The sequence below is a fragment of the Patiria miniata genome, unplaced genomic scaffold (genome assembly GCF_015706575.1).
Source record: "Patiria miniata isolate m_02_andy unplaced genomic scaffold, ASM1570657v1 HiC_scaffold_3, whole genome shotgun sequence".
In the NCBI taxonomy this organism is placed as follows: Eukaryota; Metazoa; Echinodermata; class Asteroidea; order Valvatida; family Asterinidae; genus Patiria; species Patiria miniata.
In genome coordinates, this window is record NW_024037069.1 from 8,663,890 (window position 1) to 8,687,378 (window position 23,489).

The 23,489-nt window shown below is 40.1% G+C and overlaps 1 protein-coding gene across 3 annotated transcripts in view; it reads right to left on the reverse strand.

The window, feature by feature from the left end:
- Window positions 1-2,826: 2,826 nt before the first annotated feature.
- The window catches only part of LOC119737182 (glucose-6-phosphate 1-dehydrogenase-like), a 33,956-nt gene continuing 13,293 nt past the window's right edge, over window positions 2,827-23,489 (reverse strand). For 2 of the 3 annotated variants that reach the window (XM_038211359.1, XM_038211360.1), the window contains exons 2-13: window positions 20,945-21,034; window positions 18,981-19,018; window positions 18,300-18,408; window positions 17,125-17,342; window positions 15,572-15,730; window positions 12,855-12,980; window positions 11,424-11,517; window positions 10,794-10,980; window positions 9,345-9,580; window positions 8,372-8,448; window positions 7,303-7,395; window positions 5,734-5,821 (exon numbers count right to left, since the gene is read on the reverse strand). In XM_038211359.1, the coding sequence (XP_038067287.1) occupies window positions 5,734-5,821; window positions 7,303-7,395; window positions 8,372-8,448; window positions 9,345-9,580; window positions 10,794-10,980; window positions 11,424-11,517; window positions 12,855-12,980; window positions 15,572-15,730; window positions 17,125-17,342; window positions 18,300-18,408; window positions 18,981-19,018; window positions 20,945-21,034 (1,515 nt within the window). Of the gene's footprint in view, window positions 5,822-7,302; window positions 7,396-8,371; window positions 8,449-9,344; window positions 9,581-10,793; window positions 10,981-11,423; window positions 11,518-12,854; window positions 12,981-15,571; window positions 15,731-17,124; window positions 17,343-18,299; window positions 18,409-18,980; window positions 19,019-20,944; window positions 21,035-23,489 lie in introns of all 3 variants that reach the window. The other variant, XM_038211358.1, reaches the window with a different exon arrangement.

A 23,489-nucleotide genomic window follows, 5' to 3' on the forward strand; every position in this document is an offset into this window, starting at 1 on the left:
CGATTCTGCGCCACACAGTATATACATTTGAAATCTGACAAAGTTAGCAATATGTTATAAGAAACATATTTGTTTCATCGGGTTTGGGTTTGAGGTAAAGTACTTGGCAATGAGTTTATTATTTAAAAGAAAATAAAGGTTAAAGTTCATTTTATTAAAATTCTGCGGAATTGAAATTTTCAAAAGTGCATAAGGCCAGCAAGTTTGGATTTACAATCACATTTTACCTGAAAAGCAACAAAAATCAAGTCTCTAATATATTCTAAAGTGTCAATGAAAACATATTTTTTTATATTACATAACAGGACTGGTATAATATTGAGCCTGACGTGGTATATTATATTGGACCATGCTTGAAAAAAGTGCTATAATGTGCAACATCATGTTAACAAAAGGTCAGGGGTTAAAATGATTTGTTGCTAGTCTACTCGTAAAATTTCATCCAAAGAAAGTATTAGCAGTATTTGTATTTGGTGAATGGGCGTGTAGTGACATACCTGTGTATAGGACAAAAGAGGGTGTAAAACATGTGGGTCACGCCGTAAATTTGGTGTCCATTTTGTAAGTGTGTCACTGTTACATCTGATATAAGATTTTTGAAAATTCAAGACACTTCTTTAATGCCTTCTATAGAGTCCAAGAGTGATTATGTAATAATGATAATAACTGTAATGCTTATATAGCACTCAAAGCGCTTTACATCATGATTAGGCCACGAGACCACGCGGCAGCCGATATCACTTATCAGCACACACTCTGTCCTCTACCCTCAGAGGTACCCCTTTATACTCCTGGGTGGAGAGAGGCAATTGTAGTTGAGTGTCTTGCCCAAGGGCACAAACACCATGATCCTGGCAGGGTGCGAACCCACGCACCATTGTACATGAGTCAAACACAGTATTCCACTGTACCATGGCATTCTATGTAAAGCAATGTACTTGCCAGACAAAAAAGTTAGCAGTCAATGTTAATGGTACCTCATGGCAAATTACAAAGATTAGGCGCAACACACTCAAAAGAAATGTCGTAATTTGGACCTCAAATTTATGGAACGACCCATGTATCATATGACTTATGTGCATTGTAGCTCTCTTATGGAACACCTTGGGAATCATTTTAATGTTGCACCAAAGTATTTTGTGTGATAAACCCCCAGAAGGTGTTTTGTAGTATTAATAGGGTGTTACTGGTAAATTCAGTTCGGAAGCATTGCTACAGTTTATTTTTGTTCAAGCGAATGACTGGTACCTCAGTTATCTGTTTATTCTCACATATGTAAGCATGATGATGGACTGAACAATGTTTTAACTCAAAAGTCAAAAAAGTTAGCATTCCATCGGTGAGAGGGTCTAACTTAGGCTCCAATTTATGAATTCGAATTGGTTGACTATTGTGTCTGAACAGTTTTAAAGATTAGAATTGTATTTCACCACTTTTATGTACACCTTCAGTATTTCAATTTTAACTGTTGAACATTCTTTAAAAGGTCACAAATTGAAGAAAGTATTCTTTAAAATCCTGTGAAGTAGACTTTGAATTAAGAAGAGCCATCATGTTGATTGTAAAGTTAAATTCATTGCCTTGCCTTGAGAATTTTCACCATCTTGACAATTAAGTCTGTGTTAAACATCGGAGAAATTCCACAGTTCTCAGCCAGCTATATTTCACACTTGTTGATTTTTTTTGTAGAGAGATGCACTTGCATGTAATGCGCACTGGCTTGTCCCCTGCCGAAATATCAATTGTCACTTTTTGGAAAAGAAAGAGAATAAATCATATATTTCAAAAGAAAGTGTCTCCCATGTGATCCTGTGATTATTGTGGTTAGTTTGTTTTAAAGGGCCCGTGCAATGAATTTTTCATTTTGTGCAACTTTCTGCTCTTAAACATATGAAAACCATTTGACATATTCCCTTTTTGGTAAAATTGATTGAACAGTGGATTTCTTTAAACATTTTCCATGCTTTTCCGGACAACTGAGGGCGCTGTTGCTGTGATGTCATTTCAGGAAGACACTTCCGTTTACGGGTTTTCTGTTCAAATTGTGAACTCAAATATTTGCTCATTTGAAAACAATACTGACAAAGGGTTGCTCATTGACTTACTACACAACGACAACTCACCAAAGAGAAGAAAATGTATGACACTGAAAAATCACAAAATTCTAGGAACTATTTGTGTTGAAAGAGCTGTAACATTGAGGTTTCTGCCTCAAAACGCTTTTGCTCATGAATACTGAATTTGCATTAGCATAAAAACCACAACGGCACCAAAATGCCCTTCAAACTGGCGAAAATGAAACTTGAAAATAAGGTTACATGGCACATAAAAGTGCATTTTCAAGGATAGCATTGCAACAAATTCCTTTGTATCGGCCCTTTAAATGTAGAGCAGGTTTTCTTGAGCCTGGTTTTGGGTGGTTTGTCACTTTTCACTCTTTTTTCTTCAATGAAATTACATGTTTATCAAAGCCCGACTGTTTCTCAATCCCCTCTTTTTACCCCGTTCCATTTGGGTCCCTAGATCCAGAAATACAATCAATTAAGTGAAGGGTGTAAATTTGACTTGGGCCACTCTCACCTGGACATGCCGAGTCTGGGTTAAGCGTTGATTAGGGATCGAATCGGCATTGAAGTTGGTGACATTAAACAGTTTGAATTATCTGTTTGCTGAATGTTGTACTTTTTTGGCAAACTCTGTATCTAATGTAACATTTCATTTTCTGTTGGAGAACTCTACTTCCATGCAAATAACCCCACATCGGGAAAGGGGGGGGGGGCAGAGATTAAATATGTCTTCAAAAATCTACAATGTGTCACACTTTCAATAACTGCCTATTTTCTTTTATTTTCAGCATCTGAAAATTAGATTTAGATCACTTTTTTTGCACAGTTTTGAGCAACTCCAGAGATTAAAGACAAAGTCTAGTAGAAAGTGATAAACAACTGTTCCATGTTTCAAATTTTGGAATCTAACCAGATCAAACAAAAGGTAAAATGCAGAGTTTATCAAAAACCAAATTTACTTCATTTTTTTAAGTCAACCGTTACTGCTTAAGTTATAACAATGCTTTTGAAATAAAATAATTGAAGATTTTGCAATTCTTTTATTTAACATTTGACATTTTTGATTGCTTTTTATTGCCAATTTTTAAATATCCATCAAAAAACCAAGCAGCTGAAAGTAGACTCCTAGGAGTGTTGAATTTTTTTAACAGTTTCAAACCAGTTTCTCAAACTTATCTAAATAAAGTTTGGCTATTAATATAAGCTTTAACGAGGAAAAACTAACAAGTTCAAAATTAAAACGTGTAATATAAGCACAGATTGTTTTAGTGCACTTTTCCTGAAGCAATTTCAAGTCTTACAAACATATACATCAGTTACTTAAGGTATAAAAAATACTTTGTAAACATCTATAAAACATTTGTTTTTAATTTAAATTCAAAAATCTTTTCTGTTTCCTCCACTCGTAATGCAGTCTCCATTATACATGGTATAAAGAACATCTGCACGTACGAAGAAAAGATATATTTTCAAGTAAAAGTCTATCTACCACAAGTATTATTTTTTTAATTCATTCCGTTTAGAGGGCAAACAATGGAAACAAAATCACAAATAAATGCCCTATGAGGATGGAAAATGTACAGTAAACTCACAAAAATACAACTGAACAAAAAACTGCCTTAAACATATTTTGTTTGGTCCAAACGTTTCCCTAGTCTGTGGAAAATCCCCTTGCTGTTCGGCGAGTGAATTATGCAAAACAAAACTGCATCTCGACCTCGCGATACTGACCATTCAGCGGGCGCCTTCTATCGGGTCTTTGGTAAATGCCGTTGTTGTATTACAAAAACATCTCAGCCCAATTCGGGCGAGTCACAATGCAAGTGTTTGCCATAGAGAGTCAATTTTTCAAGTTTACGGTCGACAAAACATTGCCCATTTGAATGAGTGTCAGTAGACAACTTGAGTTAATATGTTATAGATTGGGGCAAAGCGTTCTGCCACCTTATAAAAAAACACCATAATGATAAGAACAAAAGAAAAGGGTAAACAGATCCTCGAATCAGACAGTTACGAAAGGACTGACCGGAAAATCTAACAATTCAAATGTCACGCGCTGCGAATTTGTCAACCATCTCCCACAATGCACTGGGAAAAATGAACTCTCCGTGGCGAATTCCTGGTGGCGCACTGCATTGTGCATCGCCCGAATTGACCAATCAACAGCTTAGTCTACATTTCTGATCAAAATGATGTCACATTTTCTAATGTAGACTCCAATTGGCTGGCGCGTGAGGTCGCACAAATTTTTGCAAAACTCACATCAGACGTCGGTTACTGAGAGGATTCCGTTGGACAACGGGAGATACTCAAGGCTACATTTTGTTACGGCTGGTTTTGGAAAAAAATTCCAAGATATGCGTACGGTTACTGATGGGTAAAGAAAACATCTGCGTACTCTTACAAACATTTAATAAAAGCAATTTTTTGTGTTCAGCTGACTCATATTATAAAAAATACAAAATGCACCGACAAAACATGTTACCATATTCTCCCACAAACTCTCAATGATGACTACTGTTAAGAAAACGCCTTACCGTGGTACCAGGGCTAAAATAAACCCAGTGCAGCAAGTTGAACTTGTAAAATAACTATATGCCTCTACCTTCTAAAAGGCGAAAATAGAAAGGACATTTTTACACTACAGTATATAACTTTTTTTTTTCACTTCAAAAATATGAAGACAGAAACAAGAATGCTAGTTTTTCCCTGACAGAAAAAAAAGATAAAACGGACCAATTCCACGGAGAAAGTGCATAAATTTAACTACAAAAAAACCCGACAAGCTTGGTATAAAAAGGTTACTAGCCCAAGTCTAATGTAATATTTCACAACTGTTGACTGCCGTGATGTGGGATGTGACATTCTTAATACCCAAAAGGTTACTAGCCCAAGTCTAATGCAATATTTCACAACTGTTGACTGCTGTGATGTGGAATGTGACATTTTCAATACCAAAAAGGTTACTAGCCCAAGTCTAATGCAATATTTCACAACTGTTGACTGCCGTGATGTGGGATGTGACATTTTCAATACCAAAAAGGTTACTAGCCCAAGTCTAATGCAATATTTCACAACTGTTGACTGCCGTGATGTGGGATGTGACATTTTCAATACCAAAAAGGTTACTAGCCCAAGTCTAATGCAATATTTCACAACTGTTGACTGCCGTGATGTGGGATGTGACATTTTCAATACCAAAAAGGTTACTAGCCCAAGTCTAATGCAATATTTCACAACTGTTGACTGCCGTGATGTGGGATGTGACATTTTCAATACCAAAAAGGTTACTAGCCCAAGTCTAATGCAATATTTCACAACTGTTGACTGCCGTGATGTGGGATGTGACATTTTCAATACCAAAAAGGTTACTAGCCCAAGTCTAATGCAATATTTCACAACTGTTGACTGCCGTGATGTGGGATGTGACATTTTCAATACCCAAGGGAGGCATAGCACCGAGGCGAAGCCCTGGATGTGCCACAAGTGGGTTAAAAACGGCCGTCCTAGGCTCTGAAGGTCACATAGTGGGTGAGGCCATACTAACCAGCCACTGTTACACCTCGGCTGATTACATGGCCTGGAAAATGACAGGGCGAAGAGGTGAAAGAGAAGGTCTTTAAGCGACAAACTGAGGATGTTGTCAGCGTTCCAGGCTGGCTACTTTCTACAGATTGGGGTTGGTCCACTTGTACGTTCCGGTGAATTTGAAGTTGTTCTTTTCCAGTAGTTTGTCTGCCTCTGGGGGGCCTCGGCTAGAACAAAAATGACAAATCAATGTTTCACTTCTCGCAGACAATTATGTATTTTTGAATATTTATATATCCCTTCTCGTCATATGTCCTGCTTTGGCAAAATCAAAGGCTTTGAGATGTCTTGCAGCCATGATCCAGCAGACTGTAAGGAACACACTCTCTGAGAAATTTCGCAAAACTGAAATACTGTAGCTTATTCGATTGACAAGATTGTTGAAATTGTGCAGTAACAGCTTTTGTTTTTGTTTTAACTAACCCTCCTGCTGTCTGAACACTCACAGACAGTCAAACAATTGATAATCTTTCCCCAGCCATGCCTTTTTCACAGGCTAGTCACCAGCATTCAGATCATATTTCAAGCACTGAAGCACTGTGACCAGTCAAATTCGGTCAACAGACAAAAACAGGCGAGTGGTTGGCATAGCTGGCTTATCAATCACCTGCAGTCATTAAGCATAGCTGTATCAAGTTGCATGAACAGTCACTGCCAGTCAATCCTGCTTTACATAAGCAGGGAGCTCTTATCCCTTAAAAACGGTCACTGGGATTGCTTTTGACTGAAAAGGGCAAGTTTGCACAGAATGTATATGTGTGCTTGCATGGGAGGGTTAATTGGAAGGTAAAGCTTTAAGGCTGATACCTGCCATGCAATGTTATACAAATATTGAGTGGCTCAGAGTGAAATGGGAGGAATACTATCACAAGGTAAAATCTGTACTTTTTCATTTCACGAGGCGAAGCCGAGTGAACTGGAAAAGTCCAGATTTTACAAAGCAATAATATTCCTCCCATTTCACAATTGAAAGCCACTCAATATTTGTTTTATATAACTGACATATAGATCCTTGTCATTTGACATGTTAAAACTTTTATTTCAATACAAAATTGGTGGAAAATGTACTTCTCTCTTCCAAACCGTCCCTTCACGAAAATGTTTGAACCCAACTCTGTAGCGCTGGTTCTTTGGAACAATGTATCCGACTCTGAGGCAGCCTATAACATTCTGATTATAAATCTCTTGCAACAACAATGGGTGGGTGATTTGGCAAATGTTCTTTCCGACTTACTGAACGCGCACACTAGCATGCATTTGCACACAAATACCGCATCATGGAACAACAATGATCCTATCTGTTGAATAGTATTTCCCATTCCCCATGGGCGAATGGGACTTTCTGAGCCCCGGTGTGCATGTGAGCAATAACGAATGTCACGTGATGTGAGTTCCACCAATCAATTGACAAGGATCTGTATGTGAATCGTACAATACCTTTAAGAGGTAGAACTTGCTTAAAGCAATGACGCAAATATAGAAATATTCATGCGAGTGCAACATTTAGAATGTTTCATAATGAAATAAGCTTGCAGTTAGCACAATTTTCTTATTTTAGCTATAGTAATTAGCCTAACTCTTCAGACAGCCATTACACAGGACCATGCAATTGGCTCAATTCTCTTTTTCTGTCCATGTTGTGTCTTACCTGCCAAAGACGTATTCAATGGGCTTGGGTTTGTTGTTCTCAATCTCATTCAGAACAGGTGTGAAGATGCGCCAAGCCTCTCTCAACTCATCGCTGGAGACGAAATGGGACAAAAAAAGACAAGACATACAAGATGGGATTTGGTCGGAAATGTAATACGTTGAAAATAGGTTGGAAATTCCTACCCACTTTTGTTCCTGTTAAAGGGAAGATACAACATTTGCAAACATCAAAAAAGAAATGATCAAATTATCACGAAATACCTTACTGAATTGCTAGGGATTGACAGTCTTAAAGCACCAGTAAAATGGTGGCTCCTGGTGTGCTGACATTTTCAAGAAAAACTGTATTTTTCCAACGCTGGTCGGCCGACCAGCGTTGGAGAAAACTGACTTTTTTCAAAAACTGCTCCTCATTTTTCATATTTAGTTATTCCGTATTTTCTTTGCAATTGATTACACACTTGTGAAGGGGTACAAGCCTGCTAGACTGATTCTTTGACCTTACAATTCCCTAAAGTCTTTACATTTCTCCGTTTTATCTTAAGTAGGGTCAGGGAACAAGACTACAAGAACATGATTTGTTGTCTTGGTTTTTCCAGCATATACAAGCCCAAAACGTGAAACAAGTCAGTTTAACAATATTTGCTATAACATACTAATCCTCCAAATCGATTTATTTCTGAAAAGTGCAACAAAAGCAAATGTTGTACATTCCCTTTAATAACTGGTAAGGGCTGATCCGTGAGGGGGCGTCAATGGAGGCCGTGCCACCCCCCATTTTTTTGTTTGAAAGTGACGTCGCAAAAAAAAACAGCCACTGTGTACAACACAATGCACCAATGCCATGATGAGTCATAGTGCCCCCCCCCCCCTTGCTTTTCATATTAAATTTAGGATGGACAAATTTTGGACCCACTTTTTTGGGGAACGAAAAAATTTTGGTCCCCCCCAAAAAATTGTGTTCTTCCCACTTATGCTTAATAAAAAGCTGTGCATTTTCAAACTATTTTAGTATTCAATTATTCAAGCTTGGCTTCCATCGAAGAATAATCAACGTTGGAACTCACCTGCGCACAAAGTGGATCTGGAGTCCACAGAACACATCCAGGATAAGGCGCTCGTAGGCGTCAGGCATCTTCACATCCTGCATTGTGGACAAAGGAAAGCTGGTAAGATATTGGAGAGATTATAAGATTCCAAATTCCACCACAGATTCCAAATTCCACAACAAGGCATTGATAGCAGCACCCACTGCGATATCAGATGGAAACCAGCCCGCCAACGCCCAGCAAGCTTTAATAGTGGTTGGTGAAAAGACATCTTCACAGAAGGTCATGGGTTCGAGTCCCAACCACGTTACATTATGAAACCGGGCTTGTGGCCTGGTTACAGATAATGTCCCTCGCCTTTGGCTCGGTCCATTATCAGCGCTAGCGGGATTTACAAGTACTTGTTTAAAGCCAGCCCAGCACATATTGATTTCCTAACTACACTTTGCCTCCCAGTTTCATAATGTTACTTGGTCGGTCAAAATGTCAAAACAAGTCAAACTTTCACAAATTTCCAACAATTTTGTTCAACGATTTTACTTTGTGCTTTGTGACACACCCCTCTAACTAGTTTGTGGAACGTGCCTCGCGGGAGTAGTACTAACTAAAAAAAATCTGCTTATATGAAGATTGGCGCGCGTGTGACGCATCCTGCGTAATGTGGTGCAGAATGCAGTGGTGCCGGTATGCAGTGTGAACTTAGGACTATGAAATACGGACTCATTGGTAGTATTGTGCATGCCTAAGTGAAGGTAATAGGAGAGTGACTGGTCACTTATGAGGGTTCAACCAATAAAAGGGTAAACGGGAGCAGATTCAAAGGAGTCCAAATTTCATGTGACACCGGAAAAAAAGGGTTTAAAACCAATCGGTGTTTAATCAACCGTTTAAAACCACCCACGTGATGGGCTCTCAGCCAAACTGTCTTACGTATTTATGAAGGTAACATAAAAAAACACTTTTTAATGAATAAAACTGAGTAAAAGAAAACCTTGTATCTGGCTCCATAGGTGAGATCCAACTCAGTCTCTTTTGGAACGAAAGACATTCCCGGGGATTTGGTCATCATCTTACAGTAGACGGCCTCGTTGGGCTGCACGCGGATGACCAGCTCATTGCGCTTACAGTCACCGGCGAAGATATCACCGGGAACATCCTTGAACTGGATTCGAACTTCGGCCTTGCGTTCGTTAAGCGCTTTGCCACATTTCAGTACAAATGGAACACCTACAAATAAAAAGGATAAAGATAAAACTTTTTGATGCAAATTGGTTCACTGCGATAGGTTTGACAATTACTGTGTACTGTGGTCAAGTTGAGACTTGAACACATTGACTTGAGACTTGACCAGATGTGACTTGAGACTTGACCACAGTGACTTGAGACTTGACCACAGTGACCTGAGACTTGACCAGAATGACTTGGGACTTGACCAGAGTGACTTGAGACTTGACCAGAGTGACTTGAGACTTGACCAAAGTGACTTGGGAATTGACCAGAGTGACTTGAGACTTGACCAGAGTGACTTGAGACTTGACCAGAGTGACTTGAGACTTGACCAAAGTGACTTGGGACTTGACCAGAGTGACTTGAGACTTGACCAGAGTGACTTGAGACTTGACCAGAGTGACTTGAGACTTGACCAAAGTGACTTGGGACTTGACCAGAGTGACTTGAGACTTGACCTGAGTGACTTGAGACTTGACCAGAGGGACTTGAGATTTGACCACAGTGACCTGAGATTTGACCAGAGTGACTTGAGACTTGACCAGAGTGACTTGAGACTTGACCAGAGTGACTTGAGACTTGACCACAGTGACTTGAGACTTGACCAGAGTGACTTGAGACTTGACCAAAGTGACTTGGGACTTGACCAGAGTGACTTGAGACTTGACCTGAGTGACTTGAGACTTGACCAGAGGGACTTGGGACTTGACCAGAGTGACCTGAGATTTGACCAGAGTGACTTGAGACTTGACCAGAGTGACTTGAGACTTGACCACAGTGACTTGAGACTTGACCAGAGGGACTTGAGACTTGACCAGGGTGACTTGAGACTTGACCAGAGTGACCAAAGGCCTGACCAGGGTGACTCAAGACTAGACCAGAGTGGCCTGAGGCCTGACCAGAATGACTGGAGTCTCGAACAGAGTGACTTGAGACTTGACCAGAGTGACTTGAGACTTGACCACAGTGACTTGGAACTTGACCGGAGTGACTTGAGACTTGACCACAGTGACTTGAGACTTGACCACGGTGACTTGAGACTTGACCCGGGTGACTTGAGACTTGACCAGAGTGACCAAAGGCCTGACCAGGGTGACTCAAGACTAGACCAGAGTGGCCTGAGGCCTGACCAGAATGACTGGAGTCTTGAACAGAGTGACTTGAGACTTGAACAGAATGAGACTTAGCCAATGTTCAACCATGACCTACGTACCGTCCCAGCGTTCATTGTTAATCCTGAAGACCGCCGAGGCGAACGTTGGCGTGACAGATCCTCTAGGGACAGTGGGGTCCTCCAGATAACCCTCCTTAGCATCCCCTTCTCCGTCGGGATTACCGACGTACTGTCCCAGCACCATGTCGTCCAGCTTCAAGGGAGGGATGCACTTGGCGACTTTCACCTGTCAAGCACAAACAAAAAAGATTGTCTTAATTGGACTTTTGGTGACACGCTGGAAAGAATAGGGGTAAACTCTTGCATGTTCGTATCAAAATTTACCCAGTCCAAATGGTGCTCTCCAATTGTGTCTGCCATGTTTCAAAAAGGCTCATGGGAGATATTTGCTGTATTTAATTAAACTAGAAATTGAGGAGACTTTCTTCAATACTTCTCCTCAGGTATGGTTGAAGGGGTTGTCCAAAAAGTGGAAGCAGAAAGTGCTGCGTGAGCGGGTACATTTTTTAACCATTACAATTATAACATCTTTTTTTATTATAGGAATGAAAGTTTTTAATATGGCCAACATATACCAATGCAACTAGCTGACTCGATCATAACATCCATGGCTAATGATTATTGAATAAATGCATGCCACGGTCCAACAATCAACTTGGAACTACGTACCTTTTCATCGCGCATGTCGTCTGCGCTGGCACTGGTCGGTTTCTCCATGGCGACCAATGTCAGAATCTGAAACAAATGGTTCTGCATCACGTCCCTGCCAAAACAATTACAGAAATGAAGCTGTCAACAAAACGAGCAAATTGTATAAAAAAAGATATCTTACATCTTTTATTATGCCACAAACAGACTTCAGGAGGGCATTTGGAGAGGGGGGGGGGGGTGTGCAGCTTGCCCCCCCCCCCTATGATGCTTGTATGTTTGGGTTTCACCTCAAGTTTTCGCCCCTCCCCTTTCCATAAATCCTGTATCTTATTTCACTCAGACCTCACTTTTGTTTTCTGATTTTCAAAATTCATATCCATGTTCAAGCTCAAAATACAACTTTTCCTAATAGTTGAATTTCAAATGAAATTCCCCCGTCCCCACAAAAAAAAATATTATATATAGGCTATTTTGGAATAATACTCTTTTAAAGAAACAAATAAGTATTACATATGGTTGCTCATGCAATATCCACACTTTCACATTCAAGCGGATTTTAAATTGAAAACATTCGCTAAAATGTTTATCAAACTGTTAAATTTGTTTTAAGGTTGAACAAAAAAATTGACTGGGGCAGGGTTTGAACCTACGACCTCCAGACTACCGTTCCGGTGCTCTACCAACAGAGCTATCCAGCCCTAAGTTGGTGGTTTCCCAATTTGTCAGCGTCCTTGTTCAAGGGGCGCTACTCAGAAACCATACACCCATATATGCCATGTAGTCAGGGATCATGGCCAAAGTCATGTTGCTAGCAACATTAGCACTGTTGTAGATACTCACAAAGATATGTTATCTAAAATAATACTGCTACTGCTGAAATAGATCTGTTCCACTCTACATTTTTTATTTTCCCCACTTCATTTAAGACTTTCGTGAATGAAGAATAAATGCAATGCAACCTCTTACCTAATGATGCCAAACTGGTGACTTGACATTTGACCAGAGTGACCTGAGACTTGACCACAGTGACCTGAGACTTGACCACAGTGACTTGATACTTGACCAAAGTGACTTGGGACTTGACCAGAGTGACTTGAGACTTGACCCGAGTGACTTGAGACTTGACCCGAGTGACTTGAGACTTGACCAGAGTGACCTGAGACTTGACCACAGTGACTTGAGACTCGACCAGAGTGACTTGAGACTTGACCAGAGTGACCTGAGACTTGACCAGAGTGACTTGAGACTTGACCAGAGTGACTTGAGACTTGACCAGAGTGACTTGAGACTTGACCAGAGTGACTTGATACTTGACTAAAGTGGCTTGGGACTTGACCAGAGTGACTTGAGACTTGACCACAGTGACTTGAAACTTGACCAAAGTGACTTGGGACTTGACCAGATTGACTTGACTCATGAATGAAGAATAAATTCAATGCAACCTCTTACCTAATGATGCCAAACTGGTCGAAGTATCCACCACGCCCTCCGGTGCCAATGGGTTCCTTGAAGGTGATGACCACACTGGCGATGCTATCACGGTTCCAGACGGGACCGAAAAGCCGGTTACCAAACCTGCGGATGAATTACCAGAGAAATGAGAATTTAATTTAATAAACCTGTACGACCGTAGTACGGTGGGTGTAAAAGTGATAGTGAGACCCATATTGGCCGAAATTGGCCCCAGATTTTACTAGGCAATGCTTTGTGCTTACTAGCTTTTTATGGATTTAAGTTGGACACTGAGCCTGAATTCTTACAAGTTTGAATCTGACATTCATAAAATACCTAAGACAGTTTACCCATTCCTATTGATCGAGAGCCTGTCACGTGGCCGGTTTTAAACGGTTGATGAAGACATGGCTGGCTGGTCTTAAAACACTTTTCCAGTGTCACATGAAATTTGGACTCCTATGAAATCTGGTGCCAGCACCGTTCTGTTGGTTGAACGTTCACAATCCTCACGTAGGCATGTGCAATACTGCCAGTGAGTCAGTATTTCATAGTCCTAAATTCACACTACACCGGTACATCTGTGTTCTGCGTGACATCATGCAGTACGCGTGACGCGCATGTCAATCTCCATATAATGAGTTGTATACCAGAGTGCCTTACCACTGTGCAGGGCGAGTCAAAAAAGCAAAACCCAGACGTCAAGACCATTGTTTTAGTGAAGTTCTGCATGTCGCCCTTTCAAAATCTAGGATACAAAAGCCCAATTCATAGGCTTTCTTTTAGTACAAGAATCATTCATATCATTCATGTACTTTTCAAGTTACGGAATTATATTAAACATACATGTAACCACCGTTTTAAAGTTCTGTCCACAGATCACAAGAAGGTAAGTGGTCTTTCAGCAAAACGAAAACAAATCTCATAGGGATGTGCGTGGATTGTTTTCATGTTGCTGAAAGAACGAACACCTTTTTTGTGATACGTGGACAGAACTTTAAAACGGTGGTTGTGTTTAAAGGGAAGATACAACATTTGCAATCATCAAAAAGCGATAAGATCAAACGATAACAAAATATCTTACTTGACTGTTAGTGAATGACAATCTTAAGCGTCCTGTAAAATCGTGGCTCCTGGTGTGCTGACATTTTGATGAAAACTTGTAATTTTCTTACGCTGGTCGGCCGACCATCGTTCGAGAAGAGTGCCTTTTTTTCAAAACTGCTCCTAATTTTTCAGATGTAGTCATTCCGCATTTTCTTTGCAATTGATTACGTATCTGTGCAGGGGTGCAAGCCCGCTAGACTGATTCTGTAAACCTTACAATTCCCAAAGTCTTTATATTGCAACGTCTCACCTAAAGTGGGGTCTGGGAACCAGACTACAAGAATATGGATGGTTTTCTTAGATTTTCCAGCATCTCCGAACCCAAAACGTTAAACAAGCTAGTTTAGCAATATTATTCATAGCACGCTAATCCTCCAAATCCATTTAGTTCTGGAAACTGCAGCAAAAGCAAATCTTGTATATTCCCTTTAAAACTCCGTAACTTGAAAAGTACATGAGTGATTTGAATGATTCTTGTACTAAAAGAAAGGTTATGTATTAGGCTTTTATATCCTAGATTTTTAAAGTGCTACATGCAGAACTTAACTAAAACAATAGTCCCGACATTTGGGTTTCGCTTTTTTTGACTCACCCTGTAAAGCTAGAGGGGAGTTTTGTTGATCAAAATCATTGAAAATTATAATTTGTGACTTGTTTTTACTTTCTGACTGAAAAGTTTTTATGAATGGGAATACATACGGGTATGTGCTTGGTTGGTAGTAAACACTACAGGGTGGTAAAAAAAAAAGGACACCCACATTTGACAGCAATTTTCACCTATTTTTAAAAATTATTTTTAACTGTCGATTAGTAGCTATTAAAGTACTGGCCGTTAAGCAAATGTGACGAAAAAATCGTTGTATTTGCTCATTTTGTCGTTGAGCTATGCTAATTTGAACATTTCATGTGCGAAACCTGTTTATCCATGGAGGTATACATTCCCTTCGCTTGACTGAGCTCAGCTATCAGAGCTTTTGAAAGGGCATGGCATTTGATTGTTATGTTATGTAATGTTATGCAACAATGAACTTAAGCCGACAGCTCATTGAGTAGATGATCTTAACACTGACATGAATAATTGGACAGCTTAAAAGAAAGTCACCATCGCAAAATGTATTTTGGTGGGAAAGTTTTTTAATTTTTATGAACTACGAAAAAAACGTCAAATTTACATGGAATAACCCGTGGACAAGACTGATTTTGGTGACTTGTATTCAAATTAGCATAATATCACAATTTTTGCGACTTTTTCTAAGCTTTTTTTTCACCATGCATAGTTAAAGGCCTATACTTTACTACTATGTGAAAAAATATTTAAAATAAGTTCATTAAGTAGGTAAAAATTGCTGTCAAAAGTGGGTGTCCTTTTATTTTTAACCACCCTGTATGTTTAAGATGGGGTGGAGTCTGGCTGCTGATTATAACCCTCGCATTCAGCTCGGGTAATTATCAGCATTCCAGACTCCGACTGGTCTTAATTAAGTGTTTAATACCTCCCAAGGACATATTTATTCCCTTAAAAATGGCAGTGCTTGCTACTCATTCAGGTTGACCTTTGACCTGACACCAATGATTTATATCCCTTCCCCCACCCCCAAGCGACCTACCTGAGAATCATGATATTCTGCACCATCTCCTTGCCCAGGTAGTGATCGATACGATACAGCTGGTCCTCAGTAAACAATGACTTCAGGTGATTGGACAAATCATTGGATGACTCCAGGTCACGGCCGAAGGGCTTCTCGACGATCACGCGAGACCAGCCCCTGCAAATATGAGGGAACAAAAGAAAGACTCACTCTCGAATCATAGTTGGAAAAGATAGAATGAAATATTACCAAATGACTTTGCAGCATGAAGACTGATATTGGACTCTGTCATATTAACATAGAAATGATAGTTATCTTTCAGAGTCCGTTTATTATTAAGTAGGACGTAGCTTGCAAGGTCATCACGACCTCTTCATTCAGTGTTGTGGCTAAATTCCTCGGCTCAGGTGACCACTTTTAGGGGGGGTCACATAAGAGCAGAAAGCTTAGTTGATCATAAAAGAAAGCTTAGTTGATCAGCATTACTAATTGTAGCAGAAAGCTCCAATTGAACTATCCAAATGAACGCAATATTAGGAGAGTGAATTCTCCATGTACACTGGCTCATTATATGTACTGGTAGCAGTATATGTTATACATGTAGTATAGTCCATCACAAGTCCATAAAGTCCGGTGCTGTCATGATTCCACTAGCACTTAACAGGGGTTGAACAAGAACAAAGACTGCCGACAATTCATTTGAATAGCTAGCGATTTTACTTGAACTGCGGTGGACTTGTGAGGGCTAACACACTGGTAACGGGTACCAACTTGTGAGCCAATAAACTGGCTTTATTCCATGCGCAAAGATTTACATTGTATATATGTAGGTTCAACGATTGTGTCAATGGTTCCCTGCACGTGCTGGATATTGAAGGCTTCGGCCAGGTTCCTACACATCGTCGCAGAGCTGATATACCGACGAATAAGTGAAAACCCTAATTCGAGTAATTCACGGTTGAAGTTGGACTTATTTCTGGGCGTTGTATTTCACCCTTAATGTTTCGATATTAACTTTTTTGGTGTATATCCGAAATAAAATAGGAAACGTAGTATCCATCAGGTTACTTATTTAATCAGAGTAGTTGTGCGATATGTTTTTATTTGATCGTAAACGTATTCGTCAGATAGTCAAATTACAAAATCTCTAATAGCCGGTTGTTTTTCATACTGTTTGTATGCTATTGGTCTGGTTGTCGGATCGCACACTGTACAGCCTTCAGCGCACGCGATCCACTGACAAATAGCATTCATTGGTACTTTGAATGCACGCCTTCCATTAGCTGGTAACCAGCACACTTTCGTATTCGTCACTATGTCAAATTATGGATTTGTTATTATGACTGATTCGCCACAGGTGGGGCCCCGAATCTCAAAACCCAGACAAGAGTTAAGAATTTTGGCATAAATACTTGAAAGAGCAACCTTTCAAAACCACAAAAACGACAAAATCTCAAAGTCGCCAAAATGGTCGATTCACCAGTTTGTCAGCTCTGCGATGATATAGACAGTTTGGGTTAGCAAATAAAATTCTCCTGTCTTGTTTGAATGGAATGCCCGAACAATCTTACGTGCTGGACATGCAGTGTGTCTTGATGTGCTTGCTCACATCCTTGAAGACGTTAGGAGGCAGAGCCAGATAGAAGACCCTGTTGGTCTTGGCGCCTCCTTCTAATCCCGTCAGGACTTCGTCGAGATGCTCAAATGCCGAGTCGTCCGTGTAGGAGCCCTTGACGTAGCGGTTGGCCGCAAAGAACTGCTCCAGCTTGTCCGCCTCGCCATCTTTGAGCTGGAATTTGAGATGGAACAGCAAAAAGGGATAGGAATCGGTGTTGGATTTTGTCACGTTTAGCCAAATTGCCATGCCCTGTTTAAAGGTAGAGTGGATCATTTGCAGCTATTCAAAAAGTAACTGACCAAATTATTGTTAAAAAGCTTACTTGGTTTCAAGATTGTAATGGCACTAAACTCCCTGCGCCATTATTTTATGCCGTCATTTTGAATAAAACAACAACAGAAGGTCATTTCCAAAGATGAGTCAAGTGGCGCATTTTTTGGATTTCCTTTTGTAGTAGTTGGTTTGTAATTATGTGAATCCGTGAATGGGTGTGCGCAAGTGTTGACACGAAGCAAACGCAAGCACAGTTGCTAAGTATTTTCTGTCGGTTCAGTGCTTGACATCGCGTAGCTGCAACCAGCTAAAATAAGAACATGTTCCGGATGCAGATTTCAGACGCAATTAAAATATGACTCGGCAACTTTTGAATTGAAATCCAGATCCTAGAATATTGTTTTCTCGGAATATAGCGCATTCACAGACAGGACAGAGCTAAAAATCCATCAGGCTACTTGATAATCAAGCACCCATCTTGAGATTTTGAGCACTTTTGTGGCTTCAAACAAAAAACTGCACAAATGAATGACAAATAATCTACTCTACTCTGTATTATGAGCAGCAAAATATCACTTCCATTCCAATGAATTCTTCAAGGATTTTGAAAGCTGCTACCCAAACAGGGCAGGCACTCTTAGTACTCAGGATTGGCTCAAAGGGCGCCGCCATTTGGACAACAGTTTTTTGTTGATATTAGTTCGACATCGTTCCATTTGTAGCTTGCATGATCGCAGCCCAGGCCAACAAATGCAAACATGTTGGCATGAGTGGAACGCACAGCACCCCTGGTTGACTGAAAATGTCCGCATACGAGTCAATTTATAGAAATTAGGACTTGTATTTTTAACATACCTTCAAGAACGGAGACGTTCTGGTCTTGATGTCAGTGATGGAGAGAACTGATCGGGCGAACCCGACAAACATGGTCTTCTTGGGCAAAAGGCCATCCTTGTACAGCCACCTAAGAAATCCAGTGATGCGTTACAATTTATGCATTAAATTCAACGTCATGCATGTGTGAGAAACATATGGTACGTGTTAATTACGGAACGGCTACACATTCAACATGTAAAATATAGGGTTCTGCCAAAAATATCCAATATATACAAACATTTGATCATGCACCGAATTTGAAACAATGTGAGACGTCTCAAAGTGATGACAAAATGTCTGTGATATAGATTTTAACCCTAATTTGCATTTTTATAATCTTTACAATTTTTTTCACTGAACAATGAAGATGCCTTTTCACAGTGATCTCAAATAGTACCGTATATCTACTGAGCTGAAATTTTGACGGGATAGTTTCTTTATTAACTTGCTTTGCATTTATTGTACTGTACCGGTATTTCCTTGCATTAAATTGCTAAATAAACACATTTTTTTTGCAAAGATGACAATAACATGACCTTTAAAGGTCCATAAAAAAATGGATCAAGTGGTGCAACCGATACCTCCCGGGTACATGTACATGTACCGGTATCAGCTGGCCCTTAAAAATATTATCCAGGGATACCACAAGACTATACTCACCACAATGTTGGGTAAATCTTCTTCTTTGCTAGGTCACCCTTAAATAAGAAAAAAAACACAAATTGTTGGTCCAAAAAGAGAAAACAAATTGTAATTTTATTATATATTTTACTCCATATTAATTATCAAGCCCTCACTGCTCTCAGGCCTAACTGCGGTTCAATGTACAATTCATTAATAACAAAAAAGCTGTTTACAAGTTACCACAAAAAAAGGTATATTAGATAAACCACACAAAGAGAAACTGACAAGGTCCGTTATATCAAAGTTGAACAAACCATTGATTGGAGCGGGGGTTTGATCCTCGTGTATTTCCCTTTGTGTGGTTTATTTAAAAAATTGTAACAAAATGCCTTATACTCTTTGAGTCATCCCTTTGCTACCAGTATTTTCCGGGTTTGCAGCATTGCTACATGTAATGTCGTGACTTTGGGTGTGATTCCCGGCTACATGGCATTATGGTTTATGGCTTCTGGCCCTGGCACCCCTTGAACAAAGACATTGACAAATTAGGGAACCACCAACATAGGGCTGGATAGCTCAGTTGGTAGAGCACCGCAACGCAATCCGGAAGTTGCAGGCTCAAACCCAACTCCAGTCAATTTCTCTAGAAGAGATTTGGTTTATTGCTATTTATATACAATTGTATACAATAGAAAGTGTACTGGTTTTCGTGCTCAAAAACATTAAAATACATTAAAGCTTTATATTACAAACAACTTTGATTAACTTTGAAAACAAATATTAGACCAACCCTAAACCATTCCAGCCAAGCCCCGCTCCCCAATCAAAATACATATACAACAGATGAATGCGAGTGAAAAAAAGGTTTTTAGCAGATAAGAATTTATGAGCATAATTAGACAAGTTACATACGTCTATATGTATGTAACCCCAAACACTGTCAGAGCTAGATCAGGTAGGCCTACACATGCATGCATATTAAATGCAAGTTGTGTAATAAGACATGGGACAGCACTTTTGCCGTACTTTTCAACCTAGTCTTGCTCCGAGACTGGATTTGGATTTTCTTCCCCTTATACAGCCAGTGCGTGACAAGCGAGGTCTGTATCAACAAGATGAATCAAATCCAGTCTGGGCAATATTGGCAGTACTACCCACGAAAATCCGAGCATACCTGTATTCAAGCTATATGTAATGCATTTTCCCGGGTAGTGCTGCCAATATTGCCAAGGCTCTAAGATTTGACTCATCGTGTTGATAGAGACCTCTTCTTAACAGCGTTTGTCACAGGACCGGTTGCAAAATACGGTAGTGGAATAGAAATCCAATCTTTAAACAAGACTAATTTCAGCCTTGACTCCAGGCTCATTTATACTGGTAATGTCATTTGCGCCTAAGCTCTACATGGCATGAACACTGGAGTTATTTTTGGCAGGGATCCAATATTTCTTAACAATCTGCTGTGATTATTAATAAGGGAATAAATACTTCCGGAGGTATTATAATACTCTGTTTAAAACTGGTGTGAGTCTGGATGGGAGATAATTACCAGAGGCCAAGCCTTCCCATTCATAAATACCTTTTTGGTCAATACAACAATTTTACTTCATGTTTTACGAAACACCCCTCTGACTATAATATGGAATGCCCCACCACAATTGCGTGCGCATTGCGCATTCCACCTCCATGGTCGCGCGTACTGCGCCGCAAAACGCAGCTGGGCTGGTGTAGTGTGAATATCGGACTATGAAATAATGATTCACTGGTAGTATTGCGCATGCATACGGTACGTGGGGAAATTGAACGTTCAACCAATGAAATGTAAAAGGCATCGGATTTCATGGGAGCTAGTCCAAATTTCATGTGACACTGGAAAAGTGTTTATGACCAGCTAGCCATGTCTTTATCATCCGTTTAAAACTGGCCACGTGACGGGCTCTCGACCAATAGGAATGCGTAAATGGTCTTAGGTATTTATGAATTGTGTATTATATACTCACGGATGCACCGAGGATGATGAAGATGTGGAGGTCGTCACCACAAGCTTCGTTCATCGTCCCCTTGATGATGCTCAGCCCCTCCTGGCGATTCTGAATCAAAATCAAAATCAAATCAAATCAAATCAAATCAGTGAGGTTAAGAACCCAATTGCTTGTCATCAAACTTTTTGTGGCCAAATGCTGCTGACTTTTAGAATAATCTCTGCCACCTTCCCTGAATGCTACATTGTACGTGTTGATGTAAAATGGACACAAAAATCCCTCTTCAGTGCTAAGTGATGCCGACATGGATCAGAATTACATGTCCCAAAGGTGATTGAAGAACTGTTTTAAAAGCGCTTTAATGGACCTTACAGTTGCCAAGGTAACCGAGGCAAAAGCCTGTGCATCATCGATACTAACTTTGTGTGCGTGCGCAGTGTACAAAACATGTAGACCAACAATACCATGACATGGACGTACATGTACCGGTACATGTGCTATGATTTGATGAAACAAAAACTGTTTCAATTTTCAGACATTGTTGATTAATTATAGAGATACATCTTAAAAATCACATTTCAATTTCAATGTTGCACAAACACAGAACTGATGCCCTGGCCTACACTGCGCTATGGGGAAGTTTTCAGGCAAATTTGGACGAAGTTTTGGGGACTCACTGCTGTCCCCACAGCATTTCTGGTCCCCACAGCGTTTTTAGTTACCACAAATACCTCGTACAGACGAGTGTAAGTCCCTACAACTACGGAACAAGACATACATAACATGGATACATACATGTAAAGAAGACTTGACAAGAAGTTGCTCTCTGTCGTTGGATCAAACACCGACTGAGTGCTAACCGTACAGTACCGAGCATGTCCCGCCTTGATTTCAGAGGAAAGTGCAATGAATCAGCATTTCCCAACAGTGGCACACTTCAAGAACAACTCATCAAAGCAAGTGGATAAGACACACATTCTCAACAGAAAAAAAAACAACCAGAAGACAGCCGCACTCTCTGCTTCGTTACCGATTACCCTCACAAGTAGGGACACACAGGTAATTGCAGCGACCGCAGTTTAACAACTTGTCCTTGTCAATATAAACACACAGTCAGCGGCGCTCTCGTCTCTCGAGGGTAAACGTCAGCCAGAGTTTCTGCCAACTCATCCCAGTGGCGACTTCAGAATTCTCAATCTCGCCTTGTAATGGTAATTTACGTTCCAAAAGTGCAAAGCAATACCCACCCTCCAAAGTTCAACGTACCCGGTACCGGTACATGTGCCCACAAAAAGTAGGCGAATTGCCTGAAAAATCAAACTTCCAATTGGTCTGCATCAAAATAGAGCTTATCAGAACTTGTGACCCAGATGAACTTCAACCGGCAAGTGTCATAATATCAAGTATACATTGAACCTGTATTTTATTTAGTAAACTGCTGTTTTATGAATGAGACCTGAAACTATGTACAGTTTTCTGAGTGTATACTGTACATGTAGTCCATGTGGTTTATGTCCCAAGTTATTTATGATTTATCACTCAGTTTTATTAACTCAGCAGCTGCGCACAGCATGGATGACTCCATGGGAGAATTGCAGCATCCCATCGGTGTGAGTAACAGCTGAAGATTCTGCAAACAAAGTCCATTTATTTCAGCCGTTGAACACGGGACTTTCTTTATCTAATTGTCAATTTTTAATCATACTTGAACCATACAGTTGCAAGCTACCGTAAAACCTTACCAGTAGGCCTATATAAGTACGGCAAGTATATTATCCAATTAAATGTCCGGAATGCAGCTGCGGCAGTCTCAACATGATTGACCAATCAAATTCCAATGCCAAATTTCAATATTTTATGCATTAAGCGCTTGGCCATTTTCTGTTGGTATGTGTAAGTTCCTATATACATGTATATTCCTCAAACTTCAACAACTGCATGGGAAACCAACATTTGCACAACAGTTGTAGCTTAAAGCCGTGTTCCTATTGGAATTAATTTTGTAAAAAAAGTACCAGTTATTTAACATTCCATTGTGGTTATTCTATTTGCACAAATCATTTGGTTGCACAAACTTTACCGCACCATTTTTTAAAAACTTTTTCACCCGCCTAACGCCAGATGTCTTTGTGGAAAAACACATCAAGAAACATTGCAGACCACAGCAGAAAAAATGGTAGAAACTCACATACATACAAACTTTGTACATAAATTGTACATGTACCTGTAGGCCATCTGTTGGCCTACATGTGCGTATCATACCCTGTGGTGTATGACTTAAGCGGGTCAATAAAGATGATCCGTATGGAAGTCACGTGACCATAACGTTAGTTTTACATAGCAGTGTCCATCCATACGGGACTTTTCTGCATGTTAAACCGATGTAATTCTTCTGCGATCCAGTTGGCTCTTTAACACTAACTGCTGTGGATCGTAAAACAATAGTCACACTTGACAATTTAGGAAGTTTAAGCCTATCGGCTGTTTACACATGTACCGGTATGTGGGGAGTGTTGACTAGTGGTTAGGGGTTCATGACTCAATATCAGAGGGTCAGGGGTTC